The sequence below is a fragment of the Penicillium oxalicum genome, chromosome I, assembly GCF_001723175.1.
Source record: "Penicillium oxalicum strain HP7-1 chromosome I, whole genome shotgun sequence".
Classification (NCBI taxonomy): Eukaryota; Fungi; Ascomycota; class Eurotiomycetes; order Eurotiales; family Aspergillaceae; genus Penicillium; species Penicillium oxalicum.
In genome coordinates this window covers 2,734,151-2,754,461 of record NC_064650.1, presented here as the reverse complement: position 1 = coordinate 2,754,461, position 20,311 = coordinate 2,734,151, and the positions used below count along the sequence as shown (strand labels likewise).

General features: G+C 52.4%; 7 protein-coding genes across 7 annotated transcripts; 4 read left to right on the top strand and 3 right to left on the bottom strand.

The window, feature by feature from the left end:
- Positions 1-3,746: 3,746 nt before the first annotated feature.
- Positions 3,747-7,226, top strand: POX_a00910 (Ankyrin repeat protein nuc-2; the record flags this gene model as incomplete). The annotated part of the gene is made up of 7 exons (XM_050109844.1): positions 3,747-3,824; positions 3,866-3,994; positions 4,099-4,149; positions 4,231-5,077; positions 5,133-6,683; positions 6,766-6,935; positions 7,011-7,226. 7 exons carry the CDS (start codon positions 3,747-3,749, stop codon positions 7,224-7,226), a joined length of 3,042 nt encoding a protein of 1,013 aa, XP_049973612.1.
- Positions 7,227-8,847: 1,621 nt separating this feature from the next.
- Positions 8,848-9,736, bottom strand: POX_a00909 (uncharacterized protein; the record flags this gene model as incomplete). The annotated part of the gene is made up of 2 exons (XM_050109843.1): positions 8,848-8,999; positions 9,133-9,736. The coding sequence occupies 2 exons, from the start codon at positions 9,734-9,736 to the stop codon at positions 8,848-8,850; spliced, it is 756 nt and encodes a 251-aa protein (XP_049973611.1).
- A 1,200-nt stretch (positions 9,737-10,936) lies between these two features.
- On the top strand, positions 10,937-11,971 carry POX_a00908 (54S ribosomal protein L9; the record flags this gene model as incomplete). Its single annotated transcript, XM_050109842.1, has 2 exons — positions 10,937-11,732; positions 11,856-11,971. The coding sequence occupies 2 exons, from the start codon at positions 10,937-10,939 to the stop codon at positions 11,969-11,971; spliced, it is 912 nt and encodes a 303-aa protein (XP_049973610.1).
- Positions 11,972-12,448: 477 nt separating this feature from the next.
- POX_a00907 (uncharacterized protein) lies at positions 12,449-13,229 on the bottom strand (the record flags this gene model as incomplete). Its single annotated transcript, XM_050109841.1, has 2 exons — positions 12,449-12,538; positions 12,738-13,229. The coding sequence occupies 2 exons, from the start codon at positions 13,227-13,229 to the stop codon at positions 12,449-12,451; spliced, it is 582 nt and encodes a 193-aa protein (XP_049973609.1).
- A 506-nt stretch (positions 13,230-13,735) lies between these two features.
- Positions 13,736-14,757, top strand: POX_a00906 (uncharacterized protein; the record flags this gene model as incomplete). Its single annotated transcript, XM_050109840.1, has 3 exons — positions 13,736-13,879; positions 14,133-14,478; positions 14,663-14,757. 3 exons carry the CDS (start codon positions 13,736-13,738, stop codon positions 14,755-14,757), a joined length of 585 nt encoding a protein of 194 aa, XP_049973608.1.
- A 315-nt stretch (positions 14,758-15,072) lies between these two features.
- On the bottom strand, positions 15,073-17,565 carry POX_a00905 (uncharacterized protein; the record flags this gene model as incomplete). Its single annotated transcript, XM_050109839.1, has 3 exons — positions 15,073-15,782; positions 15,851-17,203; positions 17,301-17,565. The coding sequence occupies 3 exons, from the start codon at positions 17,563-17,565 to the stop codon at positions 15,073-15,075; spliced, it is 2,328 nt and encodes a 775-aa protein (XP_049973607.1).
- A 1,356-nt stretch (positions 17,566-18,921) lies between these two features.
- Positions 18,922-20,244, top strand: POX_a00904 (4-hydroxybenzoate polyprenyltransferase; the record flags this gene model as incomplete). Its single annotated transcript, XM_050109838.1, has 1 exon — positions 18,922-20,244. The coding sequence occupies one exon, from the start codon at positions 18,922-18,924 to the stop codon at positions 20,242-20,244; it is 1,323 nt and encodes a 440-aa protein (XP_049973606.1).
- Positions 20,245-20,311: the final 67 nt, after the last annotated feature.

Here is a 20,311-nt window from a genome sequence, read left to right as displayed (position 1 = left end):
TGTGTCCGCGCATTGGAGCCTCGAGACTCGCGACGGGTAACATAGTTAATAGTAGTTAGAGTCGAGTACGCCTACTATTCACAAATACCAAAAGCACGGATAGAAAGAAGATTCTGGGATCTACAGAGCTGAAACTTGTGGAATGTGTGCATTCAGAACCAAGTATTCATGAAAGCAGTCACGAGTTTGTCCCGATGAGTGTTCAGATCCTATACACAAGACGGGATCAGTGCCATGTTGGCCCGCGAGTCTGCGAATTCGGGAGACCTTGACATCCTTGACTTTGCTCAATGGTTGTGAACGGCTCTACAGGAAAGTCAGGAGTCTAAGGACAGAAGAAAGTGGAGTCGCTCGTCAAAAGTGGCACGGTCAAATATCGGGCTTGTCGGTCATTGTCAAATTGTTGAATCTTTGTACTGTTCATACTTTTATTCCCGGGATAGGCTAGTGCTACAGTAAATGCAAGTATGCATGCCGTGCGTGCTGATGGTAGTCATGAACCTAGAAGTGCTGTCAAGTGAGTCTACGGCCGATCATTCTCTCTCTCTCCCCCCCCCTTTTTCTCGGCAATCTTTTCGCCTCGCGTAGTACGCGAGGCGTTTCACAATGGAAAGAGGCAAGTTTGGCGATGGTACCGATGCGCGCTAACGCCGCACAGTTATGCAGTCGGTAGGTAGGCGAGACGAGAATCTCCGTCATCGCCAGATACGACACATGAAAAGAGTATGGACGTACAGACTATGGACGTGAGTGATAGCATTCCCGAGTGGCCGTGTGGGTCGGTGCAATGCAACGAGACAAGCATCAGCGACAGGCAAAGAATCTCCAAGCAGGTCTGGGGATGAATTTCCATGATTTCGGTGACCCAGGCCAAATATGAGAGGAGGGATGACTCGAAAATCACTCGTGAATGAAGAGCGATCTGCTCGAGGAACTAGTATGAATCGGGGTCAAAGGCTGGATCAATCCAGTCCTCCGAGACGACTGAATCATGAGGTCGAGAGAGGATGATGGGCGCGGATCTTGTTAACGAGTAAGTTGACTACCTGTCTTCGACCGGCGACAATCCCCAATGGTCCAGTTGCAGCTTCAGCTGGCAAATGCCAGCACAGCGGTGCGGGTGTCAGAATGAAGAACCAGTCAGAATTACCGAGCGATCGGATCAACAGAGACCATGTCCAGTGGGTTCGCATGTCCATGTCGGAAATAGAGCATCTTTGTGGACAAGTAACTGAAGTGGAACAAGTCCGTGGTGTGGGGGTTGTTTTTTTTTTCTTCCGTCCGGATCTTGCTTAGTCTTGCTTAGCTACGCCCAATTGAGCTTGGACGATATTTGGAGAGTCACATCAGTCGAGTCCTCTGATACCGACGGCTTCACGCCACAAACGCACCAGGGTCCATCGTTGTGGTTGCAAGGTGTCCCAATGCCTCGGTCCGTCGACAGTTGGAGAGGGCCAAGGAGGCGGACTCGGCTCTCGCACAGGACTCGCATTAGGCATCATGGACCAGAGTTGACCACCTGGCTCTGTCCTATGAATAGGTATACCGCACGTTTTCACTCGTGATTCGCGGTGAGAGATATAGTCAGGATTGTGGTGGTTCTCATGAGAACTCATTCCTTTTTTTTTTTTTTTTTCAAACTGGAAGCTACTACATAGATTCAAGGTGCAAGATAAAAGCAGAATCAAGAAAAATCATCGAATCTCAGGCCCTTTGTTGATCTGGTGGTTCACCCGCCTTCGCAAGTGCAGAGAACATTCATTGCATCCGCCAAATCACTAAGCCTATTCTCGACTAGCTCGGACCGTTCAACTGTCGACTGTTTTTTTCTTTTCTTTTTTTCGGGGATGAATGCTTGCATGTACATGGTGTGTGACATTGGTACTGCACATCTTGCGGACTCCATGGGTGGTCACTGTGTGATGTAGTGTTCATCATCGTGGTCGTTTTCCTGATAAAATCGACACATGCGAGATCTGCTTCTGGCGATCGTACCATGATCAACTATCATTGATCAAACCGAGTCCAACACCATCCAGTCAGGAAAAGCTGTAACTGTGAGGTACCTGACAGTAGTACTAGTCCTCCGTCTGGAGGTGTCTCGCCGCGTGCTCGACAGTCACGACTAGACCACCTGACTCCCTCGTGATCCGTCACGACTCAAACGGTAGATGGCAACTCGGTCCATTGTCCACCTCCTTTTCTCCTCTCTCCCTCTCTCCCACCTCCATCATCTTCCTCCACAATCTCCCGCGCACTGGACCCTTGGACCAGAACGTGGGCGGATCGTCCACAGTGATTGGCGCTCCCGCAGGGCCTCGTCTGCTCCACTGGCGCATCGTCGAGTGGTCTTGGTCCCGGCTTTAAGTTGAACCTCGTTCTAGTTCCCCCCGTGGCCCTCTGTGTCCGCCGTCGTCTCCCAATCCAGTAATTGAATGCCTCCGTGGCATGCCAGCATTGTGGTCGACTCTGACTGGTCTGCGTATTTCTGTATTCCGCCCCGGTGGTTCAGGTGGATTCACGGGCACAGTGCTGGGTGCACTGCTCACTGCTTACTGCTCGGGTGCTTTTACGACGACTGCCTGGCGCCGTTTCGGTGTCCTTTGGCCGGCGTTTGTTAGGCCTCATGGTCCAATTCGCCTGGTCTGAGATCCCGAGGCCGGCGACATTTCGTATTGACGAAGCACCAAGAAATTGTTCTGATTTTGATTTTCCCAACTGGCCGAGTCTGTGTTCATCTCCGTCACCACGCGGCGGTCCTGGTCGCCAGCTCCGCGGAGACAGTAGTGTAGCTCTCTACCTTCAACACACACACACACATACTTGGAGCTCAAGTGTGAAGTTCCAGCACCGACTCGCACATTCAAGATTCGCTGCCACGATCATGGGCAGTGACTGTCGCTGAGATCACTCATCTGTTTTCCTCGTTGGCACAGGTGGCAGTTCTGTCCTCACAAACACAAGTTCGAGTCGATAGCGGTAAACAGGGCGACGAACGGGCACTACTGTATTCCACTATCATCATCAGTTCACCACCACATTCCCCACTCCGACTCCCGACGCATCGCGGCGTATCCAGTTGATCCACTATCTTCGTGCTGCTGTCGCTGTCGGTCTCGCGGGTCCAGTCCCCTCTCCCACCCCTCTCCTTGCGGCCTGCTTCAAAGGCTTCCTTTTCCACTCCTTCCTCCCCTCCTCCTGACTTCTCGTCCGACTACGAGATCTCTCATACCGTACTCACATTGGATCTGGGTCGGCCCTTTTCTGTTTCCATCTGTGGTCCGGACAAGCCTACACCGTCCCGTGTCTTCACCAGCGTCCTTCACTCGACCCGCCGCTGATTTAAACTTTCCTCGACCGCATTCCCCTCCCCTCCCAATCCGGCACTTTATTCCAACGCTTTCGCTGCGCAGCAAAAGTGACACGCAAGAACATCGGGTGCTTGCGACCCTGTTCACCACACACGAAGCTCGAGCGCGCGTCTCCTCAACCTCAAGTTGAACGAGAACTGAGCGCCTGTGAAGATGTAAGTGATCGGTGGAAATCTCCCTTGCTGCGCAAGCCGGCTTGCCGGGCAGACTCCGGAACCTCAGGCACTCATGCTCTCTTTTTTTTTCTTTGCAGGAAGTTTGGCAAGCAAATCCAGCGTCGACAGCTTGACATCCCCGAATATGCGGCTAGTTTCGTCAACTACAAAGCGCTGAAAAAGGTGTGAGATGCTTCGATTTCCCCCCGGGAAAGGTTCAATGGGACAGGAGACTGCGGAAAAGAGTCAACCCTGCTCTGGGTTCCTTCCGAGATGGGGCTTCAAGGAGACAATCTTCGTTCGGAGGGACTCAATGCTGATCGATTTCGTTCTTGACAGCTCATCAAGCAACTCAGCGCTACGCCTACAATCCCCGCGCAGCGAACGGCCGAAGAAATCGCCCAAGATGGCACGCTTGATCCGCAGGCGGCCCTTCGCGCCAACAAGGAAGTCTTCTTCTTCCGCTTGGTAAGTCACGAAACTGCCACACACACAACACCACCCTATGAGGATGTAGATCGCCCTCAATGCGCAACTCAGTGGTCCCTCTGACATCAAGCTCGGTGATATAGGAGCGTGAAATCGAAAAAGTGAATGCTTTCTACCTTCAAAAAGAGTCCGAGGTGAGTTCACAGCCACTCCGTCAGCTCCCCGCCCCAATTGGATTCTTGCAGCAAGCACACTAAAGTCGAGAGGTGCACTAGTTTTCATTAAGGTTGAAAACGCTGGTCGATAAGAAACGTGTCATTCAATCCCGGACGGTCTCAAATTCCAAGGTCTCCTCAAATTTCGTGGCCCTGTTTGAAGGGTTTCTCCAGTTCGATGGCGACTTGAACAAATTGCAGCAATTCGTTGAGATCAACGAGACTGCCATGTCGAAGATTCTCAAAAAATGGGACAAAACGTCAAAGTCACGGATGAAGGAGCTGTACCTGCACCGGGCGGTGGAAGTGCAGCCTTGCTTCAACCGTGAAGTCCTGCGAGACTTATCTGATCGAGCCACCACGGCTCGCCTGGAGCTGGAGGCCTGGGCAGAAGGGGAGAATCTACAGTTTGACACTTCCAGGCCGATTGAGCGATCCGTCGGTGCTTCTGGGACGGAGGAAGAGGAGTCGGATTTGCAGATCCTACAATCGGCGTCTTTGGGCAATCTACAAAGCCTGCGCGAGTGGATCGCCAAGCTGCCCTCTCTCCCCGATCCGCACGAACGTGCGACGAGAACCTTCCTGAATGCGATCAACAGCTCGGCAGACGAAGTGCTCGGACTGCTTTTGGAGAGTGGACTGGTCGATATTCAAGCGGAGGATGACATCAACGAGCGCAACTGTCTCCATGAGGCGGCGATCTCCGGACGAGACTACGTGTTCAAGGCCGGACTTGCTGCCGGAGTCGACTTTTCTCTGTCGGATGTCTACGGTCGTATTCCTCTCCATTACGCATGCATGCACGGCCGCGTGGACATGGTGCGGGAGCTGCTGGCGGCTGGCCCGCAAACCGTAAACGTGATGGACCATGATAACTTCAACCCCTTGATTCACAGTATTGTCAAGGGTTCAATTGGCCTGTGCCCAGCAGTCTCTGCAGCACAACGCTCGCATCGATCCAGCGTCCGAGTCAGACCATATCCCGCTCAACCTGGCCTGTCAGCATGGCTCACTCCCCATCGTGAAGATGCTCCTGGAGCGCAGCGCGCGCCTGCTCCCTGACGCCGAGGGACTCTACCCGCAGCACATGGTTGCTCGCGCCTCTCAATCCCCAGATTTGCTGCTTTTGTTGAAGGAACAGGGGGCCGACCTCGACCAGAAAGACAAGCTGTATCAGTGGACTCCGTTGTTCCATGCCGCCAGCGAAGGATGTGTGCCCTGTCTGCGAACCCTACTGGAAGCTGGTGTGAATTCCCAGGTGGTCGACGAGAAGGGCTTGTCGGCCATGTATTATGCTGCTTGGGAGGGACACCTGGAGTGCATGTTGCTGCTTTGGGCGCAGCCAGCGCAGCAGCAGCCAACCCAGCGGCCCATGGATCTCCTGAACGGAGTCAAGTTCCAGGAGGCTGGGCTGATGGAAGATATGGGCACGGAGCGGCGTGCCAGCGCTGCCGACATGGACATCGCTGACGGCATTCCCGACTTGGAGCTTCCGCCGCCGATCATCCCTCTCCGTCGATACGGGCACAACTTCCTGGACAAGAAGGTCTTTGTCCAGCTCCTCTTCGACCAGGGCAACGTGGGGTCCATTGCCTTTGACCAGGCCGGACGTCACCCCGCCGCGCGTCTGACTATCTCCTCCAAAATTTCCGACTTGATTCCTCGAACCATCGTCCTCCCGATCCAGGATGACTCGCGGACGATATCCTTCCACGTTGACAATCTGGACACTTTTGCTGTGGACTTTGAAATCTTCCCCACCTTTGGATCCAAGGTCATTGCCAAGAGTGTAGCGTTGCCCGTCATCTTCGCTGCAGAAAAGTCCAGCACCGGCTCATGTTGTCTGCCTCTCTTCGACCCACGTCTCCGTGCCATCGGTCAATTGCGGTTTAACTTCCAGGTCATCAAGCCCTATCACGGGGATCCCTTGGAGATTACTCACTTTGCGACATACTGGAAGGCCACCAGCGCGATCGACTCCGAGCACAACGGTCTGGTTACTGGGTCAAGTTTGTCCGGCGATTATGTGCAGCTCTTTGTGCAGCTTACCCGGGACCGCGTTCCTGTTCTCTTTCCTCAATTTACGATCAATCACCATGGAATTGAGATTCCCGTATGTCAATTATCATACGCCCAATTCCAGACCATCGGTGCCGAGGCAGGCATCAACCGGCAGGAGATTCTGGAGTTCCTGGCGACGCAGGGAGTTCACGACATGTCCCAAACACATCGTCTCTTGGCGGGCTCCTTCATGTCTCTTCGCGAGGTCCTGCAGCAGCTTCCCATTGACTTGAACATCAACTTGTCGGTCCTCTATCCTTCCGGCAGTGAGGAGAAAGCTCTGGATATGACCTCTTTGGCCGACGTCAACAGCTTCGCCGATGCCATTCTTACCGACGTTTTCGATCACGCTCGCATTGCACGGGAAAAGAGTCCTGACTTTATGCGCTCACTGGTGTTTACGTCGTACAATCCGAATATCTGCACGGCCCTGAACTGGAAGCAGCCCAATTGTAAGTTTTCCCATACCGAAATGCCCCAGATTTCTCATTCACGGGGACTTTATTGACTTTTCCCCCTTTCTTTCTATTATAGATCCAGTCCTGCTCTGTAACGATCTTGGCCAGATTCGGGACCTTGCCGCGAATGTTGACGCGATGCCTCATGTCCACAGTAGTGGTCGGGCGTCCATGTCTATCAAGGAATCGGCACGGATCGCACAAAGTAACAACTTTATGGGGTTGATTTGCCGATCCAGTCTCTTGGTATGTCAGGCCCATATTTAGCTGGAGAAATTTCTGCGTTGTTGCATCTACTGACCTCTCGTCCTCTTCGTCTAGAATGTTGTCCCTGCTCTGGTGGAGACCATCAAGGAACTTGGTCTCGTCCTGGTGGCTGATACTTCTGACGAAATCGGGCAGCCTGATCGCGGGGACGCGCTGGCCTCGGCGAATGCCATGGGCGTGGCAGAATGGGCGTATCGCATGCCCGATGGTGTCAATGGTGTCATGAAAGCCAACGGCGTGCTACGATTCAACGATATGATCGATATGTAATAGACGGAAGCGGTTTCCAGGTCTCGGCGATGGTTCATTGTCTTTTTCTTTTCTCTCGCTTTCGCAATTTCTTACCCACCTCTTTTTTTTAACTCTTTTCCTCCCCCTACTTATTTACCCTATCCTCTCTTCCTGGGATATTCTGTCCTCATACCGGTGCATCTCGATATCATTTGTTTTTTTTTTCTTTTCATTTTTACGCCCCATCTCCTCCTTACCTCCCACGCTTCCAACCGAGATGAATATTTACGTGTGTTCAGGGTAATCCGTGGCAATCAAATCATGTTCAACCTACGGTGTTGCTTCATTCTACTTTTGCTTCTTTTTCTTTTCGCTTTCCTCTCTCTCCCTCGCTTAGCTTTGCACCTCGTCCGTGTTGCTTTTGTCCTTTAGGGTATTAAGATTGAGCCCTGCTATCCGTGAATATTCCGAGGACTATGTTGCTGGTTGTCTACGACTTGCCGTTTCCTGGATATTTTTCCCTATTCGCTCGTGGAAGAGAGAGAGAGAGAGAGAGAGAGGGGTGAGTGAGTGAATGGGGATGTCTCGATTCCCAAACAAAAGATATAACGTGTATTTGCGCTTGGATTTTTCTTTGGCTCATTTTTCTCCTCCCTGTCTTCACCTCTTCTCCAATTTTTCAATGAGAATTTGCGGAATTCTGGGAGTTGGGCAGGAGAGAAAACACAAACGCTTTCCTACTAGTGGTCATTGAACAAGATCCACGAGAGAAGATCTATGACTCGTTTTATTCCTCCCATCTATTCGACGTACGCTTGTACTTGCTCATCTGTTTTTCGTGCGAAGGAGCAGCACAATCAGTCTCCAAGAGAGGTCTATGGTTGTTGGAACGTGCTCTGGGTCCATGTTGAGTGATTAACTGCCTATGGTTTCCAGTTTGGCCTGGCTTTTTAATTAGCTCTCTGGGTAGGCTTGTCTTGGATCTCTGCCATATAGGCGTGTGCCTGGACTGTTTGGGAGCAGCTGGTTGATGATATGACTGAAATAGAGTCGCAGCTTTGAAAGGAGATCATTATTGGAATAGGAGTAAGACGATGACAATGACAAAATAATCATTATGATTGGAGTGAGGGGAGGGAATTATCATATAGGTCAAATGAGATGCGCCGGTCTAAATCTAATCAACAAGAGAAAAAAAAAAGGGGGAGGCTCTCGCAGGAATGCAATGTATTGTACAAATCAACATGACCAAAAGAAAAACATAAGGACGGGGGAACCAAACCACGTTCTAGAAAGTCACACTCGAGGGGGAAAAGAACAAGTATCCAGGCAGAACGACCCAGAGGAAAATTCGTCGTGGAAAAGCGCATCAAGATCGTTCGCCATGATGCCTTGAGCGCTCTAGTATGTTGTACAGTGACGAAAAAAGAAAAGCAGAAATCAAAAGAGATAACCTCTCACGTGGGTGGCACCTAGATATAGAAGTGTCAGGGTAGCCTTTGTGTCGTACAGTCTTGTTCACAAAAGTGAGCTAGCTGATGGGAGGCGCTTGTCCATTCTCTCCCAGAGCCGCATCTGCCTCTTGGGAAACTTCAGATGGAGTACGGCTGCCGAGGCACGCCCAGATCACCAGCAGTCAAGCGAACAGGTTGCCCGGCGCTTAGGTGCTCTTAGGCTTGCGCTTGCCGATGTCCCAACCCCATCGGCGCAAGACCTTGACAATTTTGGGTGTCGCTGCCGCGGTCAATGGGACGCGAATGAAGATGAGACTCTTGTGCACGGCATATGCTAGGGCCAGTTGAGTCCAAATACCTAGTAAAGGAGGAGAAAGAAGATTGCGAGTTAGTATATTCAAACGCTCGTCATTGAAATAGCAAGCCGGGATGTGAAAAGAAGAAAAGAAAAAGAGAGAGGGGGGGGACGAAAGAGGCAACGATATACGTACTGGCTTTTTCCCGCCTCTCACTCTCACTCTCCTCATTATCCCCCTTCGTCCCATCCTCGTCCGGTTGGCGCTTCCCACTTTGCGACCACTCCGACGGCCACACCGCGTGGACGGCGTTCTTGACCGAGGTCACAATCACATGTTCCCAATGGCCGATCCGGTCCACACCGAGTAATTGCACCGCGACAAAGCACACGGGAAAATCTAGCGCCGAGAGACCCAGATACACTCCCAGCGCGGCCCAGCCGTATTCGCGGGATAAAGTGCGCAGACGCTGGGAGAGACCTTGTGGCGCTTGTGCTTGTGCTTGCGCTTGCGATTGCGATTGACCAGATTTGGACGAGTTGAAGCGTCGTTGTGTGCGAGAGAGCCGGGAAGAGAACGAGGAGGATGTGATTGATGATGTGGAGGGTGGGGTGATGGTTTGTTTCCTCCTCGGCTGGTGGTTCAAATAGGATCGCGTTGTGAGAGATCGTCGGGTGGACAGTAGTCGTTGTTGTCCTTGTCTTGTGGATTGAAGGGTGTGTGACCGCAACTGAGGGAAGAGGAGCTCTGTTGGATGTGCGAGCCAGCGCGAGAATAGGGTTGGGGATGGTCGGGCCATGACGGTGCCGCGTTGATTTCTTTTCCCCAGGGGCGCTTTTATTATTTCCGTTGCTCAAGCTTTGACCGATTGAAGATATCTGAGATAGTGAATCCGGTCTGAGTGATGGTGTTGGTGTGGTTCAGACCGAGGGCGAGAGTGGAATCGTAGAGAAGAGAAGAAAAAAGAGGCTGAGAAAAAGCAGGAAAGCGGATACCGGCGTGATGACTCGTGACTTTTGAACGGGTGGAAGTGTATAGTTGCGGGTGGACTCCGACCACAGCCACTCCGGAGTTTACGCGGGCATCGGAGTATCGAGTTGGGATAAAAGCCGAGAGAATGAGAGCAGAAACAAAAAGGAAAGAAATCAAAAAAAAGGCACAATAAATTTCCTACTCTGTGAGTTTATCATTTCAAGACAATGCTGGAAGCTGGAAGAGTACAATAGTTCATGTCACCTCGGCAGGTGTCTTCCATGGAGGCGTATTCCAATTGACCGATGAGCAATGGTTCATGAGAGTGGCAAGACAAGGTCGTATTCATCGAGCTATGGCTACGATATGCTGTTGTCAATACCAAGATGATTACTTGGTGAAAGTCGTTACTGTGTGATCTCAATTGAATGACAGTCAAATCCAGTTATACCCTAACGAATCGAGAAACTGAGGGCTTCAAGTACGGACATGACTGATCAGCACCTGGGGTCACTCTGACAACCTGGATGTTTGATTCTTTTTTGGGGCAACAGTCACTCTTTAGAGAGAATCCAGGGGAAGCAACGGGCAGAAGTCGTTGAGGAACCCTGTACTGTAGAGTGTAGACCACCTTGATGAACGTCACCATACAGTGAGTTGAGCTGGAGGATCTGGCTTGACTGTCCGTACTTCTTGCAGGTCTTTGGCAACGAGACACATTGACGTCTGAGATGGCTCACGAGACATCGGGTTCTGTTTTTCTCCCCAAATCTTCATTGAAGAGCTTTTGGAATTAGAAATATACCACGAGACGAGGAGTGGATCCATCAACGAGGTGGACGATCGTCGGCGATGCAGAGAGTCAATCGAGTCTGAAGGTTGAACAGAACTTAATGCCGGGATGCTTACATCAGCCGACCACCTCCGACTCCGAAAACTTCACATACACAAACGGCAGCTGTCTCCTCCGCGTAGCTCTCCGCGCACCACCCCCAAAAAAAAGAACACACACCTCTCGGTCTGCAAGATGGCTCCCCGTCTGTCTGGGAAGCTCTCCCAGCTCTCCCAATCCTTGGGACTCTGGGATATCCCAGTGACCCTTCCGCAAATCTCCCTCCGCAACTTTGGCATCCGCTCTCTCAACCCTCCCAAACCCAGCCGCTTCAATAACCACCCCGGTCTGCCCGTCCTCGAATCCACCTCCACGGCTGCTCTCCGTCGCAAGGCCAACTCTTTGCCACTCCGGACGGGCGCGATCGGTATCAAGAAGGGTATGACGGCCATCTTCGACACCGAAACCGGCAAGCGCATCCCCTGCACCGTTCTCCAACTGGACCGCGTGGAGGTGGTCTCTCACAAGACTCGCGAGAAGCACGGATACTATGCAGTGCAGGTGGGCGCGGGCTGGAAACATCCCAGCAACATGCCCAATTCGTTGCTGGGACACTTCTCCGCCCAGGGTCTCTCGCCGAAACGCCATGTTTTTGAGTTCCGGGTCAAGGACGAGTCGGGGCTGCTCCCTGTGGGAGAGAGCATTCCGGCCTCGTGGTTCCAGGAGGGACAGTATGTGGATGCGCGATCCAACACCAAGGGTAAAGGTTTTGCGGGTGTGATGAAGCGACATGGCTTCCACGGTCAGGATCGGAGTCACGGTGTGAGTTTGACGCATCGATCGATGGGTTCTGCGGGTCCCAGTCAGGGTGGTGGTTCTCGTGTGTATCCCGGCAAGAAGATGGCCGGAAACATGGGAAATACCCAAAACACGGTGCAGAACTTGAAGATTCTCAAGGTGGATGCTGAGTCGGGCATTGTCGTTGTCAGTGGTGAGTCTTGAGAACAAAAGAACCCCCCCCCCTTTCTTCAATGGTCAACCGTGATGTGCGCTCTCAGTGGCACTCGAATGCTCTCTTTTGTTTATATTTTCATTTACTGATGCTATATGTCAGGTGCGGTGAGTGGTCCCAAGGGCTGCGTGGTGCGCATCCAAGATGCTATTAAGAAGCCCTGGCCCGAGGTGGCCATGGCCGATGCTTCTGCGACCGCCTCGGCCACAACGGCTTGATTTGAAAAACTCGAGATTCATAGAATTCTCCTTGTCCCATATTCGGTGTCTCTGGAGGGACGGGGAAAATGACGCATGTATTACTACCACACTGCTATATTACATTTGCCAAGCAGGACTGTTTCCAACTTTTTTTTTTGAGCGGCGTTTGTATATCGATACGATACATTCCAATGATATCCTTTTTCTTTTCTCTTTCTCCCTCTCGTTTTTCAATGCGCTCTACGGGACGATCTAGAACTCGGCGCTGCAAACAGTGATCTTTCCCAGTCGAAAAATGTTTAGCAAAAAAAAAATTTCAGATATGGGGGGAGTGAGTAATTCCAAAATGAATCAAGGTATCCTGCCAAACGCCATATCCCATGCACAAGCACCTATTTTGTACAATTCCGCACTCTTCACGAGTGCCATCTCTGTCCCAACCTCTCTCGCTGGGAGTCACCATGGGATTGAGAACCGCCTCGGGGACCAATGCCTTCATTCCTGGCGGAATGGATCCGTCTTGCTATCCAGCAATTGCACCACCGTTCCATCCTCGGTCTCGAGACTCCAATCTTCGGTCCGGAACTAAGGCAAGAAAGCGACAAAAGATGGTTAGTCACGAGAATTTCCCATCCAACAAGTAAACCCAGAAACCACAACCCCCCCCCCCCCTCTCTATCTCTCATTGCAACTTGCGCCCCATGAAATTACACCATCCAGGTCCAAAGGGGGGGGGGGGGGGGAATCCCTCGTGTCCTCCCAAAACTCATCAGGAACAACTTACATAACTCATCCGATCCGGCCTCACACTCTTAAACCGCATCTTCGCCTGACCCTTGGTCCCTTTCACCCAAAACGAGATATTAATCCGTCCATGCAACTGGTTCATCTCCCCGCTGATCCACGGAATCTGCTGCGCAAAGTAAATCTCATCGCCCAGGATCTCGCGCGCCTGCGGCGACGTGCGCAGCGCATACAGCGTACTGCTGACCACGCTGGAGGTGGACTTTTGGTAATTGAAGATGCCGAGCATGGCCGCGCCGACCGTCACCACGAAGATGGGGATTGATTTGAGCCAGCCCCGGCTGTTTTGGATCTGGGGGAGTTCGCGGTCGGCGCGGCGTTCCATGATGGGCCCGGTGTTAGGGCCGGGGGCGGGGATGAGAGTGCGTCGCGGAATGCATGTTGGTTGGCGAGGGTGGTGGTGGGTGAGGTTGTTGGTGCGGAGGGAGTTGATGGGTTGGGGTCGTTTGGGGAGGACGGTTTTGAGCAGCATGATGGCGGGTTGGCGTGGACGTGGGTGAGTTAATCACGAGAGTATACAAAGTTCCTTGAAAGGAACAATTGTCCACGGGTTGGATCCGGTTCGACTCGGACGGGGTTCCCAGGGAAGAGGTATGCAATTGGATCGTGGATCTTGAAATAGTGCAGCGGATCGAATGATGCTGAGATCTGATATGCGCGGCAGCTTCCGAGGGGAAAAAACAACAGCCCGAGTCAAACAGAACAAACAGCAGCCTTGTGATTAAGGCTTCGTAATTTGGGGAGAGCAAAGTGACTGGCCAACTGGTGACGGAATCACGTTTGAAAAGAAGAGTACTACTAAACTACTCCTACTACTACTGGCAATAGTCTCTATAGCCACTGCACTCAGTACTGTGCATCTACTCGAATAATCTTTCTTGATCATTTGGGGAGTGACAAGAAAAACTTGCTCCTTTTCTTGAACCTTTTTCTTTTCTTCTCTCTCTCTCTCTCGTGCCTGGGAGGTCGTACTCCAGCATGGCAGCAGTCCGTCTGCGAAAGGCATTTCGATATCCAGATGATCTGGACGAGACCGATCAGGCCGATCTCGACGAACAGGAACAAGAGCAGCTTATCGAGCAGTTGCAGCATCAAAATGATACCCGCAATGCACAATATCATGTAAGTTGGGGGGAGGGTTTTTTTTAAACGTCCTGGCTGAATGATATCAATCTAGCCTCACACTTTGAATTGCTTTTTTTTTGGTCATATCCCTATCATCTTGTGGATTTTCATGTTATTCGGGGTGTCTTTGACTTGACCTATTTTGTTTCTCTGCTTTTCTATATCTTTTTCTTCTCGAATGTTTTATCATTCATCCTAGGACCTGCTTCTTCGCACTCTAATTCCATTCCTAATCATTTTCCATCTTTAGGTCATCTTTACACTTATTCCAGTTCTCGCCACCCTCCCATTCCTCTCCATGCTCTTCTCACCATCAGCATCGAGCAATGGAGCAGGAACAGGGACAATGACACAGCGACTTCTCTCTCTCCTCAGCATCTTCTCCCTCCTCACCACCGCTTATACCATGCGTCTGGCACCCATTCATCCAGATCGCAAGGGTAAAAAAGCCATCACGGCCACTTCGGCCCGTCGAGATCGAATTCACGCGGCCCTGGTCCCAGTGAACGGAGTCGTGTGTCTCCTGCTCGGACTGGTGTATGCGTGGACGAGAGCATCACCGGTGGGAATGCCGGTCTTGTATTTGATTCCTGGAGGTGAGTTATACACTTCTGACGTGTTTAAGAACATGCAGACATGAAAGTCGAATCTGCTGGAGCTGGGGGCAAACCTTGCCCCCGTCCGGTGGATTGAGAAGAATGTCTAGGGAAGAGATTCTGTGGGATTGAATTCTGGCTGACTTTCTTTTTTCTTCCTATTTTTTGTTTGTGTTGCTTAAAGTGCTGCTGGCTGTGATTTTGATTGCGCGACAGACGATGCTGTCGGTGGATCTGTCGACGTTGAAGGATCTGCAGTATGAGTACAAGGGTGCTTGATTGCTGGAGAAGGGAGGAGAGGAATGGGGGCATAGTGAGGATGTGGAATCTGGATTGTCCTTTTTACTGTTCCCAATCTGACCTACCGCAGAGAGGAAAGAAGGTCGGAAAGCAAGCAAGTGAGAGAGAGATTTTGGTCATTTCCGTTATTCATTATTTCGTACTCAAGTAGTCGCTGGATAGTGCACATGAGACACTGGACAGTGGGGGAATCCCGGCAGTCTTAACGGACTGATGAATGTGACAAGTGGCCAGGAGATTGACAATTACTAATATGAAGAAGAAAAAAAAAAGTCTTCAAGGGACGATGCGTGCTCAGCACGACTCTGTGGCCGTCGGTCCGGCCAATCCTTCATCCCGTCCGCTCAGATGCAAAAATGATCCATCCAGCTCCAGGGCCGGGTCAATAGGGATTCCTCTCTCGGGGGGCTCCGATCCAGCCTGGAAGGTAACCTCGGCAGTAGTGGTGGGATCATGATTCTCATCGCTCCCATGAGACAACGAATATTGCTTCGCATCATGGACCGAGGCCACTTTGATCTGAGCGAATGTCTGCTCCCCAACCGACTCGCTATTCCGGGGGGCATCGTCATGCTGCAACCGTTCCAACCGGGCCGCATTGTCATCCCCAAACGTCTTCAAGAGGGCCAAATTCGACAGCCGCATATTCACCAGCGACTCAACACTGCGCGGGTCGGCAATCTTCCGTGTGTCGTGACCCATGAGGATATTATAGGGTTTGTAAGGTGTCATGGTCTTGTCGTGTCGACATGCGGCACAGTTGCAGATGCCCCGACATTGGGGGCATAGCCAGTGAGGACGCTGCATCGCGTCGAGCGGCAGCATGTCAAAGGAGCGGAAGAGGCTACTGTAGCAGTAATGCAATTTGCACTTTTCGCACGAGGCGAGTTTCCACACGTCCTCTTGGCAGCGGCACATGTGACATCGGGCTTTGCCTGTGGCAGGCTTGCCCCCGTTGGATTTTCGTTTCTTGCGGGCACGGGATTCACTGTCGTCGCCCTCGTCTTCATCACTAGGGGTGAGGACCGGGTCACGGCGGGCGGGTTCTTATAGTCGACCCAGGGTCGCGCACGGAGTTGCTCCTGGCAGATCTCCGCGAGTGATTTGCGCCCTAATTTGGCGCGAGCGGCCAGCAACGTCAACGGGGCTCTTTGCTTGACAGGCGGACTCGGCTCCGAGTCGGAGTCGCCCTTGTCGCCTTGGAATGCGACAATCTGTCGTCGCCAGGTCTCGTGGCGACTGGTGAGGTGTTTCCAGGGGAATTGCTCGACCCATTTGAGTTTGGAAATGCACTGACAACTGCGGCCGAGGACGTAGCAGTCCATGCAGATGTCGTAGGTCTCGTGGCCTTCCCCCACGCACCACGGACATGTCAAGAATCGGTTGAAGATGTTGCAGCGGCAGTAGGAACATGTCACGTTACTTTCGAATTTCTCAAAGTCAATGTCCTTGGCGGAAGGGGCGTTCTTGGAAAACCCTTCCGACAAGAGAATGTCGGTATAGAGGTTGAATAGTCGGTGAAAGTCCTCGCGCAGCATCTGCAATTCCGAGTGGAGAGATTTGGAGGGCGCTTTTCGTAGTAGCTCAGAGTACCGCTCCAGGGTGAAGTACACAATCGCTTTGTTTTTATATTGCTCGTCGCGACAGATCATCCGCGCATGGCCCAGCGCCTCGTCAAAGGCCGCCTCGAGCGTGTCTACGGTGGTCCTGTTCCAGGCGACTTTCATGGTCCGAGTGCCGCGATTCCAGACCTGGTGCGCGGCCAGCGGGGGCACCAGAATCAAATCGCCTGGTTTTTGTTCCACCACGTACGTTGTGAAGGGGGCTTTCTGCCACGCCTGCAGGGGTGCGAAGTGGTTTTCCAGGTCCAGGTCATGACCAAGCTCAGAGAGCCAGTATTCGGACACGATGCGACGATCTTTCGTCTCGGTCATGAGCCAGATGGACGAGCCCGGTCGCACGGGCAGGCCATTTTCGACCGGCCCTTTAGACGCCTCCACCATCAAGTTGTGGCCCAGACTGGCACACATTTCCTGGTGTGCTGGGGTAAAGGTTCCTTCATGCCCAATATAACACATGAGATTCTGGGCGCGCATCGCCTCCGGCAGACTGCTCATCAGGTCCCCGGCTCGGGCGACAGTCTGGCCATCCGGAGTCTTGGGCATGTCCGATTGTTGGCAAGGTGGTGAATTCTGCCCCGTGAGGGGATCTTGATTGAGGTAAAAGAATGTCGAAGGGATTAAGTGTTCCAAGGATTCGTGCCATTCCTCTGGACAATCGATATCCTTCAGGTATAGTCGTTGGATGTGAGGTCGGTTGTAGGATTTTTCATTGATACGTTCGGTCAGCTTGGACATGTTCTTGAGGTAATGACCCAGAGAAAGATGAAGGTTGGCACCCTTTCCCAAATCCCTCGCATCGTACGCTTTATCAAAAAAAATATTCGTTAGACTGTGCTGCCAATGCTTGCTCGAGCCATGGGCTTGTACAAAAAGACAAGGTTTCTTTCAGAAAATGCTTACTCTGATTTGCATAGTTTTGCATCAGCCATTTTTCAGAGAACAGCTTCTTGTCCAGGAGCTTGTCGAAGCCCGTGATGACGAGGGGACGACCAAGCTGCACCACCCATGTGCGAATGTAGAGGTCCAGGGCCTCTCGAGGAAATTTCGTGATATAGTCGCAGGGAATGGACTGGGCAAAGCGGAAATTTGGAGTATTTTCCACCTCCTTTTGAATGTCCAGGTGTGGTGGGAAAGGCTCAAAGGCGACCCGCGAACGCTGAATCATAGCGACTGCAGCGACGCAGGTGATTTGGTGCAGAGAAAGGACCCTCTCACGACCTTGAGGAAAGGCGGACGGTCAGAATGGTTGTGCGCTGTGATTACTCGATCGGAGAGAATGGCATGTCCCCCGACGCGCATGTTCAGTATGGTGGCGCACCAACAAATGATTTTCGGAGGTGATTGCGGGGAGAATCGCCCTTGCACCAGGTCAACCCTGATCTTTAAAGGGGTCTCATATAGGCTTGGCAATAAGGAGAGGACTGGAAAGAGGCTTTACGATTCTATTGAAACAGGGAGGGGAAAAAAGAGAGAGCCGCTGAAGAGAGGATTGAATGATCAAAGGAATGAACGTGTCGAGAGCTGTCTGCGCAGCTGTGGATTTCCCGCCGCAGAGGCTCTGCAGCGGGCGGAGAGGCGCGTCACGCCGACAAACAGACACCGAGACCGCTGGAGATTACGAATGACGCAGGCGATGGCAGGTCCCGAGAAGAAAGATTGGGATATCGTTGTTCTATTTTTTATTGTGACTGTTCATAGTGTCGGTCACTTTCTTGGGTTGCCCGAGATCAGTCCAAGAGGAAACGGACAGCCAAGATTGAGTCGGGCAAACGAACAAAGAAAATCAAAAAGATTGGCGGCAAACGTCGTCTCGGCATTTCCCGAGATGATCAGGTGAGCTCGCTTCTCTCAGGGATTTGCGTCGAAAGAAGAAGCACGATTCAAGTACGGAGTTCAAAGGTGCATATATTGGTACTCACTGACAGGTTCGTAGATAAATGCATTTGAGACCGTCTGAGATGACGAGGACAGAATCCAGACCACAACGCCAATTGTAGACTACTTTGCAGCTCTTGAAGAGCTTATATCTTGCCATTTCATTACTTGAAAAATCGTCGATTACCAAGGGATCGTCCTTTAAAGATCGTGCGACAAACGTCAAGAACGAAATTCTAGTCCAGCCGCTGGCCCAAAAAGGGTTAGAGTCGATGCGGACAGACTGCGGATCAACTTTTTTTTTTGGACGGAGAGTCCACCGTCGGAATCCACTCGGAGACCATTTGGAGCCTCTCCATCGAGTCGCAAATCGCGGACCGTAGTGAATCGCCGTTCCACCGACCTCAATTGATTTGATTTCCCAACTGAATACCTCCCTCGTTGTGCTGAGATTGCTGAGCTCCGCATACTGCATTCTTTGGCGAGTGTCTTGCTGCCATCGCTGCGGCGTTTTGGAAATCGACCTGTTCGTCTCGCCGCGCAAATATGCATTGACCGCGACTCGTCGACTCCTTCTGCCTACTATAAGAGATCCTCGGTGCAACTTCACCTTTGTCCGCTCCACCGCTCAGCCCCTCCAACACTCATGTCGCTGTCCTCCTTGAATGCCGGGACTTCCTGGCGAGCGCAATTGCTCCGTTGTGGGCGTCGCGCCCAATTGCCCGTTGGTCGTCGGTTTCATACTCGCCTGGCCATATCCCAACCGAATCGATCAACGAGACCAACACTGATGAGGGCCACCACACTCCAGCCCACGATCGAGGCTTACCTTTCTTCTTCCACCACCACCACCTCCTCCTCCCTGAAAACTACGACATCAGTAGCGATCGTTCCACCGTACGCCGGGCAAGGGAACTATTCCACTTCCACGGCGTCGCCCGCCAACGTCGTCACCCCAAAAGAAGTCAACCCGGCCACCCACTACATTCCCCCACAAACTGGCATCATCGCCTCGTTGCCCGCGTCATGGATCCCATATGCTGAATTGATCCGCTTGGACAAACCCACGGGCACCTACTACCTCTTCTTTCCGACCCTCTTCTCAACCCTCCTTGCGGCCCCCATGGCAGCCGAGGTGATCACCCCCCTGCAGGTCCTGGGCACCTCAGGACTCTTCTTTGCCGGAGCACTGATCATGCGCGGTGCCGGATGCGCCATCAATGATCTCTGGGACCGGAATCTTGACCCTCATGTTGAACGCACCAAGTTCCGGCCGATTGCCCGGCGCGCGCTCTCGCCGCAGAGCGCAGTGCTCTTCACGGGTACCCAGTTACTCGCGGGCCTCGGGATACTGCTGCAATTCCCCTCGCAGTGTCTCTGGTACGGCATCCCCAGTCTGCCGCTGGTCGTGGCATACCCGCTGGCCAAGCGCGTCACCCATTACCCCCAGGCTGTTCTGGGCCTGGCTTTCTCGTGGGGGGCCATTATGGGCTTCCCCGCGCTGGGAATTGATCTGCTCGCGAATCAGGATGCCCTGATGGCTGCTGGTGCCTTGTACACCAGCTGCATTGCCTGGACGATCCTGTACGATATGATCTATGCACACATGGATATCAAGGACGATGTGGCCGCGGGGATCAAGTCGATTGCGCTGCGCCATGAACACAATACCAAGGCGGTCCTGACGGGCCTGGCGGCAGCTCAGGTGGGATTGCTGGGTGCGGCGGGTGTTGCGGCGGGCTGTGGGCCGGTGTTCTTCGTGGGCAGCTGTGGAAGTGCAGTGGCCACGCTGGGCTGGATGATCTGGAAGGTGCAGCTGAAGAGCGTTCCCAATTGCTGGTGGTGGTTCAAGAACGGGTGTCTGCTGACGGGCGGTGGAATCAGTCTGGGATTATTCGGCGAGTATCTGGCCCAGTACTATGGATTGTATGAAAAGGACGAGCATTCGGATGGAGTGACTGTATCATAGGAGAGACCGATCGACTGCGATGGTCATTGAGACATGCGCTCAAGATTACTGTAACATAATTCAATGC